This window comes from Oreochromis aureus, linkage group 8 (genome assembly GCF_013358895.1).
Source record: "Oreochromis aureus strain Israel breed Guangdong linkage group 8, ZZ_aureus, whole genome shotgun sequence".
Classification (NCBI taxonomy): Eukaryota; Metazoa; Chordata; class Actinopteri; order Cichliformes; family Cichlidae; genus Oreochromis; species Oreochromis aureus.
The window spans coordinates 5,515,416-5,533,426 of NC_052949.1; the positions used below are offsets into that span (position 1 = coordinate 5,515,416).

At 39.6% G+C, this 18,011-nt stretch overlaps 3 protein-coding genes across 4 annotated transcripts; 2 read left to right on the plus strand and 1 right to left on the minus strand.

Moving 5' to 3' along the window:
* Nucleotides 1–251: 251 nt before the first annotated feature.
* chmp2a (charged multivesicular body protein 2A) lies at nucleotides 252–4,380 on the plus strand. The gene is made up of 6 exons (XM_031759395.2): nucleotides 252–408; nucleotides 1,636–1,803; nucleotides 1,886–2,065; nucleotides 2,173–2,303; nucleotides 3,366–3,427; nucleotides 3,509–4,380. Exons 2-6 carry the CDS (start codon nucleotides 1,636–1,638, stop codon nucleotides 3,628–3,630), a joined length of 663 nt encoding a protein of 220 aa, XP_031615255.1. The 5' UTR covers nucleotides 252–408; the 3' UTR covers nucleotides 3,631–4,380.
* Nucleotides 4,381–6,095: 1,715 nt separating this feature from the next.
* Nucleotides 6,096–12,561, minus strand: msl1b (MSL complex subunit 1b). Of its 2 annotated transcripts, none has more exons than XM_031759377.2 (9): nucleotides 12,157–12,561; nucleotides 10,961–11,632; nucleotides 10,659–10,855; nucleotides 9,971–10,326; nucleotides 9,802–9,866; nucleotides 9,634–9,701; nucleotides 9,016–9,140; nucleotides 8,850–8,922; nucleotides 6,096–7,796 (listed from the first exon to the last, which is right to left on the minus strand). In XM_031759377.2, exons 2-9 carry the CDS (start codon nucleotides 11,555–11,557, stop codon nucleotides 7,706–7,708), a joined length of 1,572 nt encoding a protein of 523 aa, XP_031615237.1. In that variant the 5' UTR covers nucleotides 11,558–11,632; nucleotides 12,157–12,561; the 3' UTR covers nucleotides 6,096–7,705. The 2 variants fall into 2 exon arrangements, with proteins under 2 accessions (XP_031615237.1, XP_031615238.1); XM_031759378.2 differs by having other exon boundaries at nucleotides 10,013–10,326; nucleotides 12,157–12,559.
* LOC120441447 (gastric inhibitory polypeptide) lies at nucleotides 11,619–17,591 on the plus strand. The gene is made up of 5 exons (XM_039616569.1): nucleotides 11,619–11,673; nucleotides 13,993–14,072; nucleotides 16,525–16,656; nucleotides 16,741–16,831; nucleotides 17,085–17,591. The coding sequence occupies exons 2-4, from the start codon at nucleotides 13,999–14,001 to the stop codon at nucleotides 16,829–16,831; spliced, it is 297 nt and encodes a 98-aa protein (XP_039472503.1). The 5' UTR covers nucleotides 11,619–11,673; nucleotides 13,993–13,998; the 3' UTR covers nucleotides 17,085–17,591.
* The last annotated feature ends 420 nt before the right edge of the window (nucleotides 17,592–18,011 follow it).

Below are 18,011 nucleotides of genomic sequence, written 5' to 3' on the forward strand. Positions count from 1 at the left end.
ATCACTGTATAAAACGAGGCTAAAAGTGGTTTAAGCTCGTCTTTAGAAATTATTTACATGGCAGTGCACTACAGGTATAAATCTAGACCCCTAGACAAAACATTATGGCATTATAGCAGTGACAACTCCTCCACAGTAGCAGGTGGGCTTTTCTCTGGCTTTTATTTTGAAATGTCTGTCTGTCTTTCTCGGTGTCGATTGTAGGCACGTGACAAATGTGACGCCATGGTAAAATTGACGTCTGCCTGGGTGTGCGCGATGGCGTAATTTCCGGGAAGTAAAAGTCTAGCAACACGGAAGCGTAGGAAAGAAAACAAATAATCGTTTAAATTTGTTTCGAGCAGAAGTCGGAGCTGACGCCTCTTCCCGTCGTATTCGCTGTCTGGACCCCCGTCTCCGCCGCACACGGTAAGATTTAACCGCCGGCCTCACGCTGTGGTGGGGTTACCTTTTGGTTTTTGTCGCCCTGCCAGAGGTAGAGATCCAAGGGGAGAACAACCGAGCTAAACAAGGCTGGATTTAGACTTCAGGCCTTTGGTCACATAACTGACTGCTGAGTAACCGTCCAGTAAACAGGGGCTCATGACAGCCTGAGACGGCTTTAGAAACACGTTTATATGTGTAGAAAATGTCGCTGTAAGTTGGTTTAGAGTGTGGGTTTTATTTGTACGGAAGGCAGAGAAGTTCAAATGGAAACCCCCCTCCTCGCATTCTCACATCCACCAAATGTCCAAATGACCAAATGTCAGGCATTCATTTATCAATTTATTGACACAGTAATGATGAAAAGCGATTTTAATAATTAATAATGTGTTTGAAAGCCGATGGAGTGAGCACAGGCTCAGGTTTGAGTCAGGATATGATGTCTGGTATTTAAGGCTAAAAATAACCATTAATGTCCACTGTTATTGGTGTAAGTTTTAGTATTTTTAATTTTAATTCTTTATATATTTACTTGGGGGTGGGGTGGGGGGACTGGTGATCAAAATAGACACCACAATATAAACACAGGAGTTTGTGGAGGGAGCTGATTCATAGTCATGTGGTCATCTCAGGTCTCAGGAAATGTGGAACAAAGCCTCACCTGGCTACAGACTCCATTGTCCATATTTTCATGTAATTTCAGTTTGCGTTTATTAAAATTTTAGTTACTTTTATTTTTTCCCATTTTAATCTTTTTTTTTCACTTCTAATTTAAAATTTTTATTAATCTTTTGTTTTTGTCACCTGTTTTTGTTACCTTGACCCACATTCATTTATTTTAACTCCATGTGTGACAGTGAAGATCATCAGAGAAAAAGGGAAATCCTTGACATTTTTTGTTTTGTGGAAGACTGTTAACTGTTGATCAAGTGATTGATTCACCGAATAATGGTTCACTTTCAACCAGAGAAAAAAGATTTAAAGGCACTGGCATATTAGATAACCTATAGATACATAGATAGATAGATTAATCTCACTTTATAACTGAAGGTAGAGGGTACTTTTAATGGTTCCTGTTGTTTCTTACTGAATCGCCACATCATATGGCTACTGATCCCAGAGGACCACAGGAATAAAAAATAAAAATAAAAAAAGAGCCATAACTGATATTTGTTTGACCAAATTGGATCCTCTGCTTATATCCGCATCCAGATGGATTTCCTGTTTGGAAGGAGGAAGACTCCGGAGGAGATGCTGAGGCAGAATCAGCGGGCACTCAACCGAGCCATGCGAGAACTGGACCGGGAGCGAATGAAGCTGGAGCAGCAGGAGAAGAAGATCATCGCTGACATAAAGAAAATGGCGAAACAGGGACAAATGGTGAGGCTGTGGGGCTCGTGAGCAGAGGTTCGTTTGTACCGGAAGAATGTTCACAGTGATTTTATCGTTTCGATCTTTGCAGGACGCCGTCAAGATCATGGCCAAAGATTTAGTGCGCACTAGGCGCTACGTTAAGAAGTTCATCATGATGAAAGCCAACATTCAGGCGGTCAGCCTGAAGATACAGACGCTGAAGTCAAACAACAGTATGGCGCAGGCGATGAAAGGCGTCACCAAAGCCATGGCCACCATGAACAGACAGGTCCGTCTGATAACCAGCAAACATTCTGTGATCCAGCTTTTAAAAAATAGTAATGCACCCTGCTCCACGTGCTGACAGACTCTCATTTATTCATCCCATCCCCACAGCTGAAACTGCCTCAGATCCAAAAGATCATGATGGAGTTTGAGCGACAGAGTGAAATCATGGACATGAAGGAAGAGATGATGAACGACGCTATCGATGATGCCATGGGAGACGAGGATGACGAGGAGGAGAGGTGAGGGATTCTCAGAGCGTTGGAAGAGGATCAGACCAAAGTACTGAGCTGCTCAGTCTCTTAATCTTGGATCTCAGGTGTTTTCAGTCTCAAAGCCACAGGTGTATAAATCAATCACCCAGGCATGTGATTTATTTTTAAAAACGTTTGTGAAACAAAGAGCTCAATGAATTCCAGCGTGGTACTGTAATAGGACACTAGCATGGCACCAAGTCAGCTGTGAGTGGTATTATTGCAAAGTGGAAATCTTTAGGAACCATAGCAACTCAACCAAAAAATAAAGCGGTTCTAGAGGTTGCCAACGTTCTGCTGAGTTCATAACTGTAGAGCTCCAAACTTCCTCTAGCATTAACATCAGCACATAAACTGTGTGCCGGGAGCTTCCTGATCATGGATTTCCAAGGCCAGGAAGCTCCTGTAGTTGTGATCTTTCTTAAATTTTTAAAACATTAAAAATGAAACTAATAAAATACGAGAGATGTGTAATAGTGGACAATATCATTTGGAATAGACAGTTTAAAAGAAGAGTGCTAGTATATCAACAGCAGTATAGTACAGCATTTAAATCAAAGTATAAGATAAATTATGTGGAAGTAGAACCTTTACATCTTTTAATTTCATCATATTTCCCATCATCTTTCACAGCTGTGTAAAAATTAAGCTACAATAAGCAATTTAGCTGCTAATTTACATCCGTAGTGCCCGCCCCGACAGGTAGCATGAAACAAAACTTACAGATATACAATAGAACACACTTACGGCAAAAAGACAAATATGAGCTAAAAGTGATCACAGATCGGTGTGTTTGAGATCTAGAGCACTCTTTTATTTTATTATTTAAAAACAAAAAGGTATTTTTTTTTAAGTTTTTTTTTTTTTTACACCTTTATTGACAGTAGTGAGATACCCTTTCTGGTGGCCCTGCTGTCCTTTGATTTGATTAGATGATTTATTAAACGGTCTTCTTTAAAATCATTTAAAGAAGAAGTTTATCTGGCACCCAATATCAGTACGACTGGCAGACTTCCTGATTTACCCTCCATGTCTGTGCTTCCTACACAGCGACGCCATTGTGTCCCAAGTGCTGGACGAGCTGGGTCTGAACCTGTCCGATGAACTGTCAAGTAAGGAAAAAAAACCCTTTTACGTTTTTTTTTTCTTTGACTCTCTGGATATTTTCTTTTAACGCCCCGTGTTTATTTCAGGCTTGCCGAGCACTGGCGGAAGCCTGTCGGTGGCAGGAGGGAAGAAGGCGGAGCCTCAGGCGGCCCTGGCCGACGCAGACGCAGACCTGGAGGAGCGTCTGAATAACCTTCGGAGAGATTGAGCGCTGTGGCGAAGCCTTTAATACAAACATACTCGAATCTCTGTGTCTAGATTCTATTGGAAGTAGAGCCAGCGGTACGCTGGTTTGTTGCAGCAGAAGTGGGGTCTATGACAAAGGTGTATGGCTTTCTGTTTGAGGTGTTTTCTCATTATGTGTAATATGTATTTTATCCCAAAAAAAAAGCAAAAGGGTCATTATCCTTCATAGGTTTGGCAAATTGTTGCCTCATTTACGACTTCGCCAAATGACACAAGCTGACTTTATGTCACAGTCTGTAAATACTAACTCCTCCAGGCATGACGTTTTCACAAATTAAATTAACACTAATTATAAAAATGTTTAAGGAAATCCAAATGAAAGCTGGTAATATCACAGAAAATGACATTTTATATGAGTGATGTGAAGTATTTCTTTTTTTTTTTTTTGTACATGAGGCTGTTTTGGTGTTTGTATCACCATAATCATAATAATAATACACTTGTAGCCTTTTTTGATTGTTCATTAGATGGAATCTGCAGTTTGTCAGGGTTTACCTGAAGATGCTGTGCAGGAAGTTGAAATATCGGCATCTTTTCCAGCTACATTCACAGATTTTACAGATTAGATTTGGAAAGAAAGGTGAGGTCAGCTGACTTGGCACTCAAGATTTATTTCACCAAAATGTTAATAAAGAGTCAGTGGTGTTTATTTTTGACAAACTGTCCTGTTTTTTTTCTCTATTCAATAAACATTTTTTCCAGATTTAAATAACTGGCTGTGTGATCAGAGTGTTATTTTTAGCAGATTCTACCCGACCATCTCAGACAAAATTCCAGGGGTAAGATAAACTTCTTAATGTGAATTAAATCACAGCTGTTATTCGTTTATTTCGAATATTCAGTTTTCTGAAAAACTGCTTGAGATAGGCTTTCAATATCTGCTACTAAGGCTCTATGAATATGTGTAGTTAGTTTAGAGAACTGAGAAGAAGTCTGAAGTCTTGAGCCACCCATCATTTCTTTATATTTATTTCAGCCATAAAAGGCTGATGGGGTATGTGCGTCAGCCTACTGGGACACCTTAATTTGTGAAGGCGATAACTCGAGAAGGAAGTCACTTAGGATTTTCAAATTGATACCACAGGCGCATCTGCTACAAATCTTGGACGAGTTCAAATGTCACTGACCTTGATGGCAAGGACAGATTAAGCTTTCTGAAAATCATATGAATGTGATAACTTGAGAACAAGGCAATGTAGGATTTTGAAACTGATACTATAGGTGTGTCTGCTGAGACATTGAGAGGCAGCACTGGTGATTGCCCGTATTTTTTCAAGTGTTCTTCGGCACAAGTTCTCCAGGACTTTCTCAATGTCTTTTAAAGTTTTTCTTTGGACATTGGCTGCTTTTTCACTCATTTTCCATCCAGTCCTTGTACCTGATCAAATGCAGAGGAATGTTTCTTCCTTTGTTCACCCACTTAACACTGACCTATGAACCATGCAAGCATAAAAAAAGTCTCCTGATTCAGTGTTTACACAAAACACACAACAAAGAACCGGTTTTAAATTGTATATTTAGGTACTTTGTTACTAGCAGTCATAAGATCAAAGACTTTGCTCCCATTTCTTTAGCTGAATCTACAAAGTGCCAGAAACAACAGTTTGAGTGATATAAAATTGTATACCAACAAGGTGATTCCCAAAGAGCTACCAGCTGAAAACCTGGCATATCTGGGCATGGTGTGCAGCGTGTCTGTAAGAAAAATGAGGAAAGTGGACCAGTGGCGCACAAAAGATGAAGTGGAAGGCCTAAAAATATCTAGCAGATAAAGGGAAAAATGCACCTGACACCGGACCTGAGAGATGAATCTGACCCTTCAGTTGATCCATCTACTCCAAGGGAGTAAAGGCAGATTACACAAGAACTGGGCTCAAAATCAGCAGGTCATCTTACAGAGCGATTTTAAATATCTGAAGTTTTAGTCCAGAGTGAGGTACAACTGTGAGTCTACAGTCATCTCTGAAACATGGTGGAGGCTCTGTGGTGGTTTGGGGATGAATTTCAGACAGTGGCGTTATAGATCTTGTGAAAATTGATGGAATTAAGAAAGGTATGGTCATTTTTTGATCCATGCAATATCATCTAGAACAGCTTCATTTGTAAGCATGACAATGATCCCAAACACACTGCTGGTGCAGTAAAACAACCAGCCAGGGGTGGGACGATCATGAAAACGAACAGCCCAAAACTACATGGGAAGAGCTTGTTAATGACCTGTTAACACCTGGAAATTTTCAGTTATACCTCCTCTCTGCTCCAGTCATCAGGATCATAGGCACAGATGGAGATGAGGCTGAAGTTGTACACAGTTAAATCTAAAGTCTTTGTGCTATGTTTAGAAAAAATAGCTTTATGTATTTTTCATAAACAACCTAGTGTACATTTGTACCCACTTTATCCCTATCAAATAACCACATCCACATATGATAGACATATTCATTTTATTCCAAAAAAAGGTTGTACTTTCAAAACTGTCAATTTGTCAACTTACAATCATAGAACGATATTGATGTACTCAACACTTCCAACATTAAATAATAAAAAAATAACAGCAATGTTTTATGTACATTTGTTTCTGAAAGCTATGTACAGAAAAACAACAGGAAAAAAAAACAAAACAAAAACTGACTTTGTATTTCCAGAATGTGCCGCATGTGTAGGCGCACACTGAGCAGCTGAAAGTATTGAAGCTGCAGAAAGCTGTTGCATCAAATGTAGAAGAGGCTGAGTGAACGCAGCGAAGAGGAAAACCTCCAGAAACCAAACACTGCGACTATGACTGAGATTAACTCGCAGAGGGAGAGATTAACTGGCGGCGTGTTAAAGAGCGCACACAAACTACAGCTAGAAAGCTTCATTTTCTAAAACCGCTCCTGTGAACGTCAGGAGTCTGATGCGTACACCTAAATCGTATATTTACTGGACGCAAGCGTTTTTTTTTTTTGTTTTGTTTTTTTAAATATTGGAAACAAAAGAGAAAATTCAAGATCAAAAATCTGCACTTTATTATTGGATCGGCCGAACTGAGCGGCCACAGGTCATGCTTTCAAGACAGTATTTTTGTAGCCCAATGAGCAGAGATTATTCTGCATTTTGGGGCGAAGCCATGCTAATACCTTTTTTATTTTTTATTATTTGGAAACAGCTAAATAGAGTCCATGCATCTCACATAAAAAAGGAACTAACAGAAACAAAAGAAAATTAAAAAACAAAACCAAAAAAAGGGGACAGGTCACTGGATTCGACGCCAAGTTTACCAAACGAATAATTTCCCGTGCCTTTGTTCTCAAACCCAATCAGCTGATTGTTTACACTTTTCACCTTACACTGGATTGGCTCGATTCTTTTATATATATATATATGTATGCATATATATGAAATCATGCTGGCTCAAAACTCCCAATAATCACACCTAACATCGATAAAATCTTAATGCAGTCGTGTGCGAACGATATAGGCAATACACAGCACGACATTGATGCGGGGAGAACAGGCGCAGTGACACGACCCAAAGCGAAAAGGATGCGGCCGCATTGCTCGCGAAGCTCTATTTTCAGTCAGTGGCTTTAAATCGTTCCCTCTACACGTATGCACAAAGATTAGAGCCCCTCAGCTTGTCCCTTAATACTACCGACCCATATAACACGACAGAAACACCACATCTGTTTGATTAAGTCTACGGGTCTTTTTTATGTCTGTGGTGCAGATCCACCAAAAAAGTATCAGGACATGCATGTAACTCTTGGTAAATGTGTAATTATGAACAGCTGCTGAGTTGAGGGCTGTAATCTTCTGGCATGGAGGGCTCAGCCTCTCTTTTAAGAGACCGAAAACATCAAGGACACCCTGCCCTGCAGCTATCGCCCATCCTTTTCCAAAACTCTGGAGAGCAAAAGCAACAGTGACAGTTACACACAGTGACTAGTGACGCGACTCCCTGCCACACCCGCAAATTTTTTTGTTTTCTTTTTTTAATCTGGGTGTGGAGCATCATCATCATCTTCTCCCACCACTGCTGCTGTTTTTTAAGGGCTTCACTTCCTGCAGGTCCGGTGAGGCGTGTGTTTCTTGGGAACCTCAATGCGGCACCGGCTGCGGTCGTCCAGCCAAGGCAGCTCAAAGTTCCTGGAGGGAAAACGACGGACAGTCAACCTTCAGTTCAAGAGTGAAGACGAGTGAAAATAACTGGAATGCCCCTGCTGCTTTTTCTCATTTTATATCATATATATGCTACACACACAGTTGCAATGGCAGATGCTAATATTAAAAACAGCTTCAGGTTCTTATAAAAGCATCGGCGTATACCAAAACTTCAAACCTTTTGTTTACGAAGGCCAGTGGTAAAACTGCAGTATTTATTAGAAACTAAATGTTGAAAAGATGAGATATGTGAGTGAATTGCACATAAAACAGATGATTAATGGCCTTATCAACATATGATCACTGAATCACTGAATAATAATATTAAACCTTCTGTGTCTGTTCATTTTTCAGTGGAGTGGTGTAAGTGGTGTCCTTTAGCAGCTTTAAAGAAATAAATTATATTTTCATAAAGTTTGTTTGTTTTGTTTTTAATAATTATTTAACCTCTGTTTCAAAGGGAACTTGTTTCAAACTGACAGGCTGCACCAAGGCCCAGTATAAGATAAATAAGGATATGTATCTGTTAATCATCAAAGCTACTGTAATAGAGTCCAAGAATAAAAAATATGGACTGCATTAGGTTCCATCTAAATCATTTTATCCCGACTTTAAATGAGGCCTGCAATAAATTACAGAAGAAATACAGCAGGGGAAGAGGTGGACTGTGAAAATGGCCTTCACTTCATTTGATGTTTTGTCTTAAATGAAACTCAGACTACACAAAGATTTTAGCTATGATGTTTGTTCAGTTAGAGACAAATTTCTGTTACCACGTGAGCCAAACAGGCGAGTTGAACAGCAGTTGAGTGGGGCTGCTGTGCTCACACATATTAAGGATCTATGGTCCTACTGACACAGAACCAAAAGCAGGAAAAGAAAAAGTAGTGCCCGAGCTTTAACCTCACAGAGAGCACTTGTACATATGCTGAGCTTATTATAGGAAACTTTGGCCATATTTAAAGAGAATCCACCGATATTATTAACATTTTGTATATTCATAAAGGAAAAACCCAAAACAAAAGACCTCCAACTTACTGTTGTGAAAGTTTAGGCAGAGGCCGACCAAATGCAACCACAGGCAAGAAGGGAGTGATCACTATACTTTCAACTGGAAGAGAATTAAGAATTAAAATTAAGAATGAAAATCTCCTGGTTTGATTTAAGAATGACACTGCTCCAATACTGAATAATGCAGATGTACCATCTTCGGTGTCGGGATAGAAGGATGACAACTCCGGCTCGGTCTCCTGGACAATTTTCTTCCTGTTCATGCGCTGCTGCAGACGCTGGAACATGCGCTGCTCTCTAATTCGCTGGATATCCCATCTAGAAACACGCAGGATTCGTTTACATGACAGGAAAAGTAAAGAGTGAGAGACAGGTGGTAGTGGGGCTGCTCAATTATGCCCCCCCCCCAAAAAATCAATATTTTGGTATGCAGATTGTCATTATTTAATTTGATTTATATAAGCATTAAAAGCTCGACATCGCTGATAATATCACACCTTCAGCTTTCATTCATTAAAATGGGGTGGGGGATACTTTGGCATTCTTCAACAATGAGAGCAGAACAGACCTCAATGATGTTTATTGATACTCAGGTCTTTAATATTTAAACCCAGGGCTCAGTTTACACCAAGTTTCCGAAAATGCTCCTCATCAAAACTAATAATCAATAATTAAATTATTTAATAATCAAAATTTAGATAAAATTTATCCAATACAGGTTGTTGCAGTTTACTCCAGCACCCATACCGCTCAACACTCAAGAACTGAAATGTATTTCTTAAAAATTTTAAACCAAGTCAGCCACCGGTACCTTTTCCTCCTCTTCTCATCCAACTCGAGCTTTGAGTGACGTTTCAAAAACACGCCGTCGTCTAGCGGCTTGAGGGGAACAGAAGTGAATTGTGAGTTAAAAACTCATTTGGATCTGATGTGAGATCATTTTAGGAGGTACAAGTTTCTTTTCAGATGCATCTCTCACCTCAGGGGGGTTAAAGGAGGAGTCTTCATTCAGCGGCTCTATTATATTTTCCCTCCAAGATGGGACTAGGAGGTGAACAGAAGCAGGAAGAAGAGTTTATTCATAGATATTTTGTTCAGGACATTTTGAAGGATAAAGTGATTGAAGGTGGGATATAGGTTAGGCTTACAAACAATCAGCATATCATGTACTACATGAGGAGTCCACTCACTGGCCACCTCTTCCTCCTTTTTCGGGGAAGTCTCACGCAGGGGGGACAGAGGAGGTTGGTTCCAGCAACACAGATACATCTCTGTCGTCGACATGAAGGGGAGATCCTCTATCTGGCAGCTCAGTTCAGCCTCCTCTTTACAAGGGAGCAAACCGTCCCTTTCTGCCCTCGCGGGAACATGCTTCTCTGGGGTTTCCTTGCTCCGTAGCTCTCTCTGATTAGGAGAGCCAGGCTCGATTTCTGGCTTCTGCGGGCTCAACTTGGCACTTTTACCTCGAGATTTTTGCACTTTTGTATCACCAAAGCAAGATTTCCTAAGAGTGAAAGACATAAAATGGAAATTGGCCTTTGGAAATGCAAGTGGTCTACATACAGTTCAGGCAACAAGTCTGCGGCATCTTATCTAACAGTATCAATTCCATTTCTCCATTATTTCTGGACATTTAGGAAATAAATAATGACAGTTTCCCTTTGGAGGACGGTTAAAATCTTTTTGGTCTTTCGTATGCAAAAAAATATCACCTCATTTTCCTTTAATAACGTAGACAAAGTCTGAACAGACCAAATTATACAGAACATTTTTTTTTACTTTATTATGTGGAACAAGAGCAAACACTTATGCTGCCTCTGCTGGCGTTTATTGTACCTTTTTTGACCTTTGCCACCCCGACTGAAGGGGAGTGGCGTGGCTGGGTCAGGCTGTGGACTCTCGAGCTCCAGATCCCACATGTCCTCTTTGTCAGGGGTCCACGGCTCCAAGGGCTGGAAAAGGCGCTTATCACGGGGTGGGTCCTTCCTTGTGAGCTGGAGGCGGCGCTCCATTCGCTCAATACGTGCAAGCAGCTGCAAAAGGAGGAAGACATGAGTGTGGAAAAAAGCAACGTTTCTAGCATAAAGAAGGAAAAAGTGACAGAAAACACATTAAAACTGGCCAAAACTTTAACGTACTGTCTCTTTGTCTGCTTTGAGCTCATCTATCTCCTTGTCCTTGGACTGGAGCTGTTGTTGCTGTTGTTCAATGAGGTCCAGCTGGAGGAGGAGAATCTGTCGGAGGCAGTTGGCTTGTGTGTGAGGGTTGGCAGGGGTCTTCCTGATGTTCCTCCACTTACCCTCAGACGAGAGTTCGATGGATGCGGTGCCAAGCACTCCAGGTACAACCCCTTTCGCACTTTCATCAGCACCGGCATCCTTTGAGTTATTGTTCACAGCCATCTGAGGGTTTTCCATATTGTCAACAGAGAGGGGTTTACCTTTCACCGGGGTTCCCTCACCCCCCATTGGTCTGACAGGGGACAATATCCCCACAGGTTTAGTGTCTCCTTGAACTACCTGCGCAACAGTGGCAGCGAGGGCAACCTTGCTTGTCATGTAATTCTGGTCTAAGTCCTTTGATTTGATTGGGATCTCGCCCCTCTGCACGTCTTGAACATCTATAACAAAGTCGCAGGACTCCCTCTTGAGGCTCACGGGGCTAATGGTGACGACCCCGGCATCAGCGTGCTGCCTGAATCGCGTGTTTGGATACAGCGTGGACCTCAGAGTCATGGCGAACACAACGACGACTTTTCATCCTGAGATTCAACCAGCAGCAACTTCACATGTGAACTCGAAGCTACTGTCCTGCAAAAACAAAGGACAAATTCATCCGTCTGGCTCCTCCTGTGTGTTTATTTCATAGAGTACACAGTCTTTAAGCTTGGGGTAAAAAAACATACACGGGCTTGTAACGCTTGGACAAATCAAAGAGGACTACACGGTTAAACTGTGTATGATTTTGGGGCACATTTTAAAAAAAAAAAATGCTCGCCGGGTTTGAAAACTGAAGCTAAGCTATACTAGCACAGCAGTGCAAACACAGACGGGCTGATTTGGTAACAAACTCGTGCGTTTGATGGGAATTTGACCCATAAATAATGCACCTGGGTCGACATTTCAGTGTACAGGCTTCAAACAAGGACTCGGGAGTGGCTGTGTAGGATACTGGCATCAGCCATCTCCTCCATTTTGGTTCTCGCGGAATCACGAAAAAACAATAACAGCTAGCTAGGTGGCTAACGCTAGCCGGTTAGTTAAACGGACAAACCGCGCGCCCGCAGAGAGCCGGGTGTAACGTATGCATTGTGATATTCATAATTCACACGTACCTGCTTTTTACCAACACGCTTTTATGCGTTTTCAGCTTACATCGACTATTATTCAAGTCCACCTGCAACTGTCTTCACGTTCCCTCCTCAAGACTTGTTTTAAAGCGCTGACTACTGCGCATGCGTAATTTGTTGGATGGCCATTTCTTATGTTTTGGATGTTTCTATCGGAAGGGCACCAGTAGGGGGCGCGAGAAAGCACAACGACGCTTTACACGCATTAAACCAACATTAGATAATGAAATGGCGACATTTCGCGACCATTGTTAAACATTTTTAAGTAAGTCGTTATAGATGGCAAGTCTGTATTATTTGGAAGTGCGTTTAGTCAAAGAGTAACTACTCCCTTTAGAACTGCCTGAAACGTCCCCCTGGATATTTAAAAAATGCAACCGAGTGAAGCAACCGGAAACAACGACTGAAGGGGCGTGTTCTAGTGTTACGTCCGTGGTTGGACGTCTATTTTTCAAATTTGAGCTGATAGAAACACTATACTATGTTCTTTAAGGACTTACATGAGAACTGTCTTTTGTTAAAAACTAAAAAAAAAATAGATAATTCATTTTAAATGTACATTAAAAAATGAATATAGATTACAGTTGAACACCATTTTTAAAACTGTTTCTAACAGATGGTTATTACTTCGAGTTTCAAATATGTATAATAAATAAGAAATTCCTGTCAGCAGATAGGCTGCTTTTTGCAAACAGACATCATACAGAGCAAAGAGTAGAAAAAACTGTCTAAAACAGAGCTTTCAGAGTACTCTGAAGCCTGAGTTTTTGACCCACATGATTACCTACACAATTCAGCTTTTACACCACTCTGCATTAGTTATTATTAATCTCTGGCTCTCTTCCACAGCGTTTCTTTGTCCTGTCTTCCTCCCCTCACCCTTAACCGGTCGCACTAGTTGGCTGCCTCTTTCCTGAGCCTCATTCTGCTGGAGGTTTCTTCCTGTTAAAGGGGAGTTTTTCCTTCCCACTGTTACCAAAGCGCTCGCTCACAGGAAATGGTGTGATTTTTGTGTTTTTTTCTGTTTGCTCTGTATTATTGTAGCATCTTTACCTTACAATATAAAGCACCTCGAGGCAACTGTTCTTGTGATTTGGCGTTATAGAAACAAAATTTAAATGAAACCGAATTAACCATCTTAATATTTGAAAGCATCCACCCTATATATGATAGTAATGGGTCTTCTTTAAGCTATAATTTCAGTGTCACTGTGTGAGGGTCGCAGTAGCTGAGGCTAAGCTGTTTTGCGAGAGGAGCAGTAGGTGTCATTACTTTAGAGAAAGTGTCATAGAGCAGAGGTTTCTCATTTTACGATAAGCATGAGTCAAACATCTTCAGCGTATTTTCAACAAGCTTTAATTTTCACATTGTCACTTTTTCATTAGTTTAATGGCCCATGCATTTTCTGTTGGTTGCCAAGTTTTTAGGAAAGTAAAATGAATTCCCATTTAAAGTTTATTACATCTCTCTTTATCAGTAGTCACCTGTGTGTGTATGTGTTTCATTAATGACTTAATGTGGTGGAACTAAACTGTTTTTGTGGCTTTGGCTCATATTATCTCAGTGGAAACTATATAAACGCCCATTTTCTGAAAGCAACACATCGTAGTAAGCAGTCTACAAATTTCTCCGAAATTTTTCCCCTCTGCCTGCTTTAAAGACGTTTTATTCAAAGGTGAGAAAATATACTTGAATGGATTTCATGTAACTGCTCACACACTTGGTTTGAGCTGCAGATTATGCTCACCTTTCCTCCAGCTTGTTTAAAGTTGTTGAACTAAGTGTGGACCTTCCTCTAACAATCTCTGTTTTTGCTTTCAGGTCATCATGAAGGCTTTGTTGTTCAAACTTCTGATCATCTGCCTGCTGGGAGCCCTGCATGCAAAACCAGAAGAGATGGCGTAAGTCTCACTGTATGCTTTACATGCTTGTTTCCCCTGAATATACTGAGTGATAATCGGATTTAACAGCAACATTTATTAGACAAAGCTGCTCAAAATCCCAATGATTCTAAAACTTTTTTACTTGCATGTATTTTATATATTTAATTTTAGAGAATTTTATAACATTGAATGCTTATAAATTAAACTTTGGGGTGAACTGTAGACTGTAGGACAGTGAGGTTCAGATACAGCAAAACTCATATTTAGCTCGACTTAAAATGTAAAAGTTGGGATTAATAAAAGAAAAAAGATATCATTGTGTAAAAATATTCATATATATTTGTGTTTGCGGAGGAAAATAAATGTAAAGACTTATAGTGGGTGATTATTTATCACAATATAGTGCATGGCAGGTCACAGCTGTGAAGAGAAATCTTAAATGTTAGAAAATATTCTGATAAAAGAAAACACCTTAAATTGGAATTTATACTTTTAATTGACTTGTGGGTTAAAAATTTTAATGAATACAGTCTGAACATGACAGTGTGGGGTAGAAATGGGTTACTGTGGGGGGTACTTCAATCACAAAAGATTGGAAACCTTGCCTCAGTGCAGCAGGAAGTCCCTTTATCTGCATAATGAGCTTGAATTTAATATAATTATTTAAACAGCTTCCAAACTTTCCTCCGTGTGCTTATCTGACTATTTTTCCCCCAGATGGTCAACACAATTTATAATAGCGTGAGTCCTTAAATACATAAGTACTTTATATCACATTTTATTATATCTTTGATAATTCATTTAAATTCAGTTCAGTTTTATTTATATAGTGTGAAATCACACAAACAGTTTCCTCAAGGTGCTTTGTATTGTAAGGTAAAAACCTCGCAATAATACAAGGAAAACTGAGAAAACCCAACAATCATATGACAAGGAAGCTATCAGGGTCCATATTCTGCTGCTATAATACAGTACACTGTAATAATGTGGCTGATGTGGACAAGTTAAATGGCTAATTGGTTAAAACTACAATTTTTATGATTAGTTTAGCCGCTTGTTAAGCAAATGTGCCAAAGGAAAATCTTCTCCTTCTTGGATGTGAGGATTTGACTCTTGGTCAGATAGAATTACACGTCTGGAATCTTTTCATCATTTTCTTTAACTTTATCAATCAAAAGGTTGAACAAATAACCAAAAAATATAACAATAACAAACGTCACCTCGAGGGGCAAAATATTGTGAGACAAAGATCCTGCAATATCAGAGGAAAAGCAGGCGATCCCCTGTGAGCAGAGCTTGGTGACACTGGGGAGGAAGAATGTGTATCCCAAACTGGGGAAATTCACTTGATTGAGCAGCAGAAGGATCAGGAAGTAAATTGCAGATATATTAGAAAAAATAAGTATGTTTCTACTGAGCAAATATGTTTCTACTAAGCACAAATGGTTGTATATACATATAGAGTAAAATACACTAGAAGACATATCACTGAGATTTTTTATAAGTACATAAAGTGCAGTGGGAATGATGATATATACACATGTCGGTAGTTGGTGGGGTGGTAGAAAAAGTAGAGCACAGTGAGGATAAAACATAAACTACAGCAGACAAAGATAGACGTTAATGATACACAGTCATGACATAAATGGAAGGGGAGTGAAATGCTGGGAGTGGAGAAGAAACACTCAGTGGATCACAGGAAGTCCTCCAGCAGCCTGAGGCTACAGAAGCACAGTCATGTGATCCATCTCTAGGTATAAGTTAAACGTAAGTATCAAAAGGATATTTCTAGTCTTAAAAGCAGCAATGGTTAATAGTTTAGATGATTTTAGAAACTCAGGGAACCACAAGTGAGCCAGTAGTCTGAGAGGGAAGAGCTCTGTTTGGATTATAAGAGGTGGGCAGATCGATCCAAATATCGATGGTATCCATACCACTGCTAGTACTGGTATTGAACTGATACTAGCACGAGAGGATCGACACTTTGTTTCACTGCGCATTATGACAAATGTCTGAACCTTTTTGTGTTCACTGTCGCGACTATTTTATTTATACCCTACAGCACAGCTAAACAACAGAAGGTGACCCAAAGGGATTTAGAGACAGGCAGATTTACAGGTCTCTAAAAAAACAGCTTCAAAGTACATGACAAGCAGAAAGGTGTTTTTGTGGGATTAACTAATTGTTGTGAAAAGTAAAAATTATAGTGGCCTTTAAAATTAAAATTGAAATAAAAATTGATGATGACTCATAAATTATGGCACACTCTCCCCTAAAAAAGCTGCCTTTATAGGTTCTGGTATCAGCAATACTGACTCTGTATTTACTTGGTATCGGATTGATACCAAAATTTCTTCTATTAGGTCTTTAAGATATGACAGGACCTGACAGCTACACGTATTGAGTGTGAGGAGAGGGAATAAGAGGGTCAAAGAAATAATATGAGTTTTGTGTCTTTGTTGCCTCACAGCGAAGACGAGCAGGACCTGAGGAAGAGGTATGCTGAGTCCACCATCGCCAGCGAATTCAGCAAAATCATGGATTCAATGGTGCAGAAAAACTTTATCAAGTTCCTGCTCAGCCAAAGGCAGAAGAAAACCAAGTGAGTCAGTGAATGAAGCACCAGATTAAAAGCAGAACAAAACAACAGATTTATTTGATTAAAAGGTATTTTCTGTTCTCTCAGGCCCGCTGATGCTGGGAAAGATTTAGAGGAACATCAGTACAACGACTTGCTGAAGCTCAGCCTGCAGGAGAAGCAGGGGAGAAACATTTAGGTGTGCTTAAACTTATTCACGTGCAGAGGCACTTCCTGGGTTCTTTTCAAAATGATGTGGCACAGAAAATTTGAATATCTGGTTAGAAATAAGCATAATTCTATAATAAATAAGGCTCAATGTCCCAGAGCCTCGTGTCTTCATGAGGGCACAGGGCTCTGGGACATTTGAAGCAGCTTTTTCCCTCTATTTTTGTGACAGATCAATTTACTTTGCTGTCTTTAATATAAATAATCTGTCACACTATTCTCAGGTTGTCAGGATCCAGCAGGATGCAGTGGCACTGTGGAGACATCATCTCAACTCTTCTTCATCTTTGACTCTGTGATGGACAATCTGTAGGTCTACTAGTGTGAAACTGTGAATATTTGTCCTGTGCAGAGGCTCCATCTGTGTAACGCAGTCTTCACATAAATGAATAAAGTGATTATCTAAAAATCACTGAATCACTGAATTTTACTTCTCAGAGTCTTTGAACCTGAAATGCTGGAGATACTATAACTATAACACCCTGAAAACTGTTGCTCCGTTTTGAAATAACTGTAGTCCTAAATCAATCAACACACTACTAATATCATGCTGTAACTCTTTACACTGCAAAACCTGTCACCTGACACTTGCTCTTTTTTCCACTCTATTCAATAAATTTTTATTTTTTCTGTTTTATTAAATGTCATTTATTTTATTTTCTATGTTCATTAAAACATCATTCATTAAAAATAAATATCTGTGTGTGAACCTGAAATAAAGCTGGTAATCTGTACGGTGTATTCTTTCTACATATCATTATATTGTATTGCTTTGAGTTTTACTTATTTAGGCTCCTTTTTTTTTTTTTTTAATTATTTTGTTATTTAATTAAGCTTCTTTTTAATTTTGTGTTTTATGTTGTTCAGATATATATATATATCTTTAAAGCTGCTCCTTTAATTTTCCTAATGCTATTTTTAAGGTTTTGTCTGCTGTAACAGCCAGAAATTCTTAATTTATAAGAATTTCTAATAAAGAAAGTTAATTCTTCAAAAATATAATATAAAGGGATCTCATGATGCAAAGAAGCAATTATTATTTGCTGATAAGGATAATTTTGATAATATATGCTTAATAACTTTAAACGGATTAACGGCAACAAGCTGCTATATCCTCCCCAACACCAGGGGGCAGTGTTCAGTACACTGTT

Excerpts from the sequence above, each read along its gene's own strand:
- chmp2a (XM_031759395.2), top strand. The coding sequence starts at position 1,636 with ATGGATTTCCTGTTTGGAAGGAGGAAGACTCCGGAGGAGATGCTGAGG. Across the intron at positions 2,066-2,172 it reads TGGCCACCATGAACAGACAG|CTGAAACTGCCTCAGATCCA; the intron begins GTCCGTCTGATA and ends CCATCCCCACAG. Across the intron at positions 3,428-3,508 it reads CCTGTCCGATGAACTGTCAA|GCTTGCCGAGCACTGGCGGA; the intron begins GTAAGGAAAAAA and ends TGTTTATTTCAG.
- msl1b (XM_031759377.2), bottom strand. The coding sequence starts at position 11,557 with ATGACTCTGAGGTCCACGCTGTATCCAAACACGCGATTCAGGCAGCAC. Across the intron at positions 9,867-9,970 it reads ACATGATATGCTGATTGTTT|TCCCATCTTGGAGGGAAAAT; the intron begins GTAAGCCTAACC and ends TTCACCTCCTAG. Across the intron at positions 9,702-9,801 it reads CCTCCTTTAACCCCCCTGAG|CCGCTAGACGACGGCGTGTT; the intron begins GTGAGAGATGCA and ends GTTCCCCTCAAG.
- LOC120441447 (XM_039616569.1), top strand. The coding sequence starts at position 13,999 with ATGAAGGCTTTGTTGTTCAAACTTCTGATCATCTGCCTGCTGGGAGCC. Across the intron at positions 14,073-16,524 it reads GCAAAACCAGAAGAGATGGC|CGAAGACGAGCAGGACCTGA; the intron begins GTAAGTCTCACT and ends GTTGCCTCACAG. Across the intron at positions 16,657-16,740 it reads CAAAGGCAGAAGAAAACCAA|GCCCGCTGATGCTGGGAAAG; the intron begins GTGAGTCAGTGA and ends CTGTTCTCTCAG.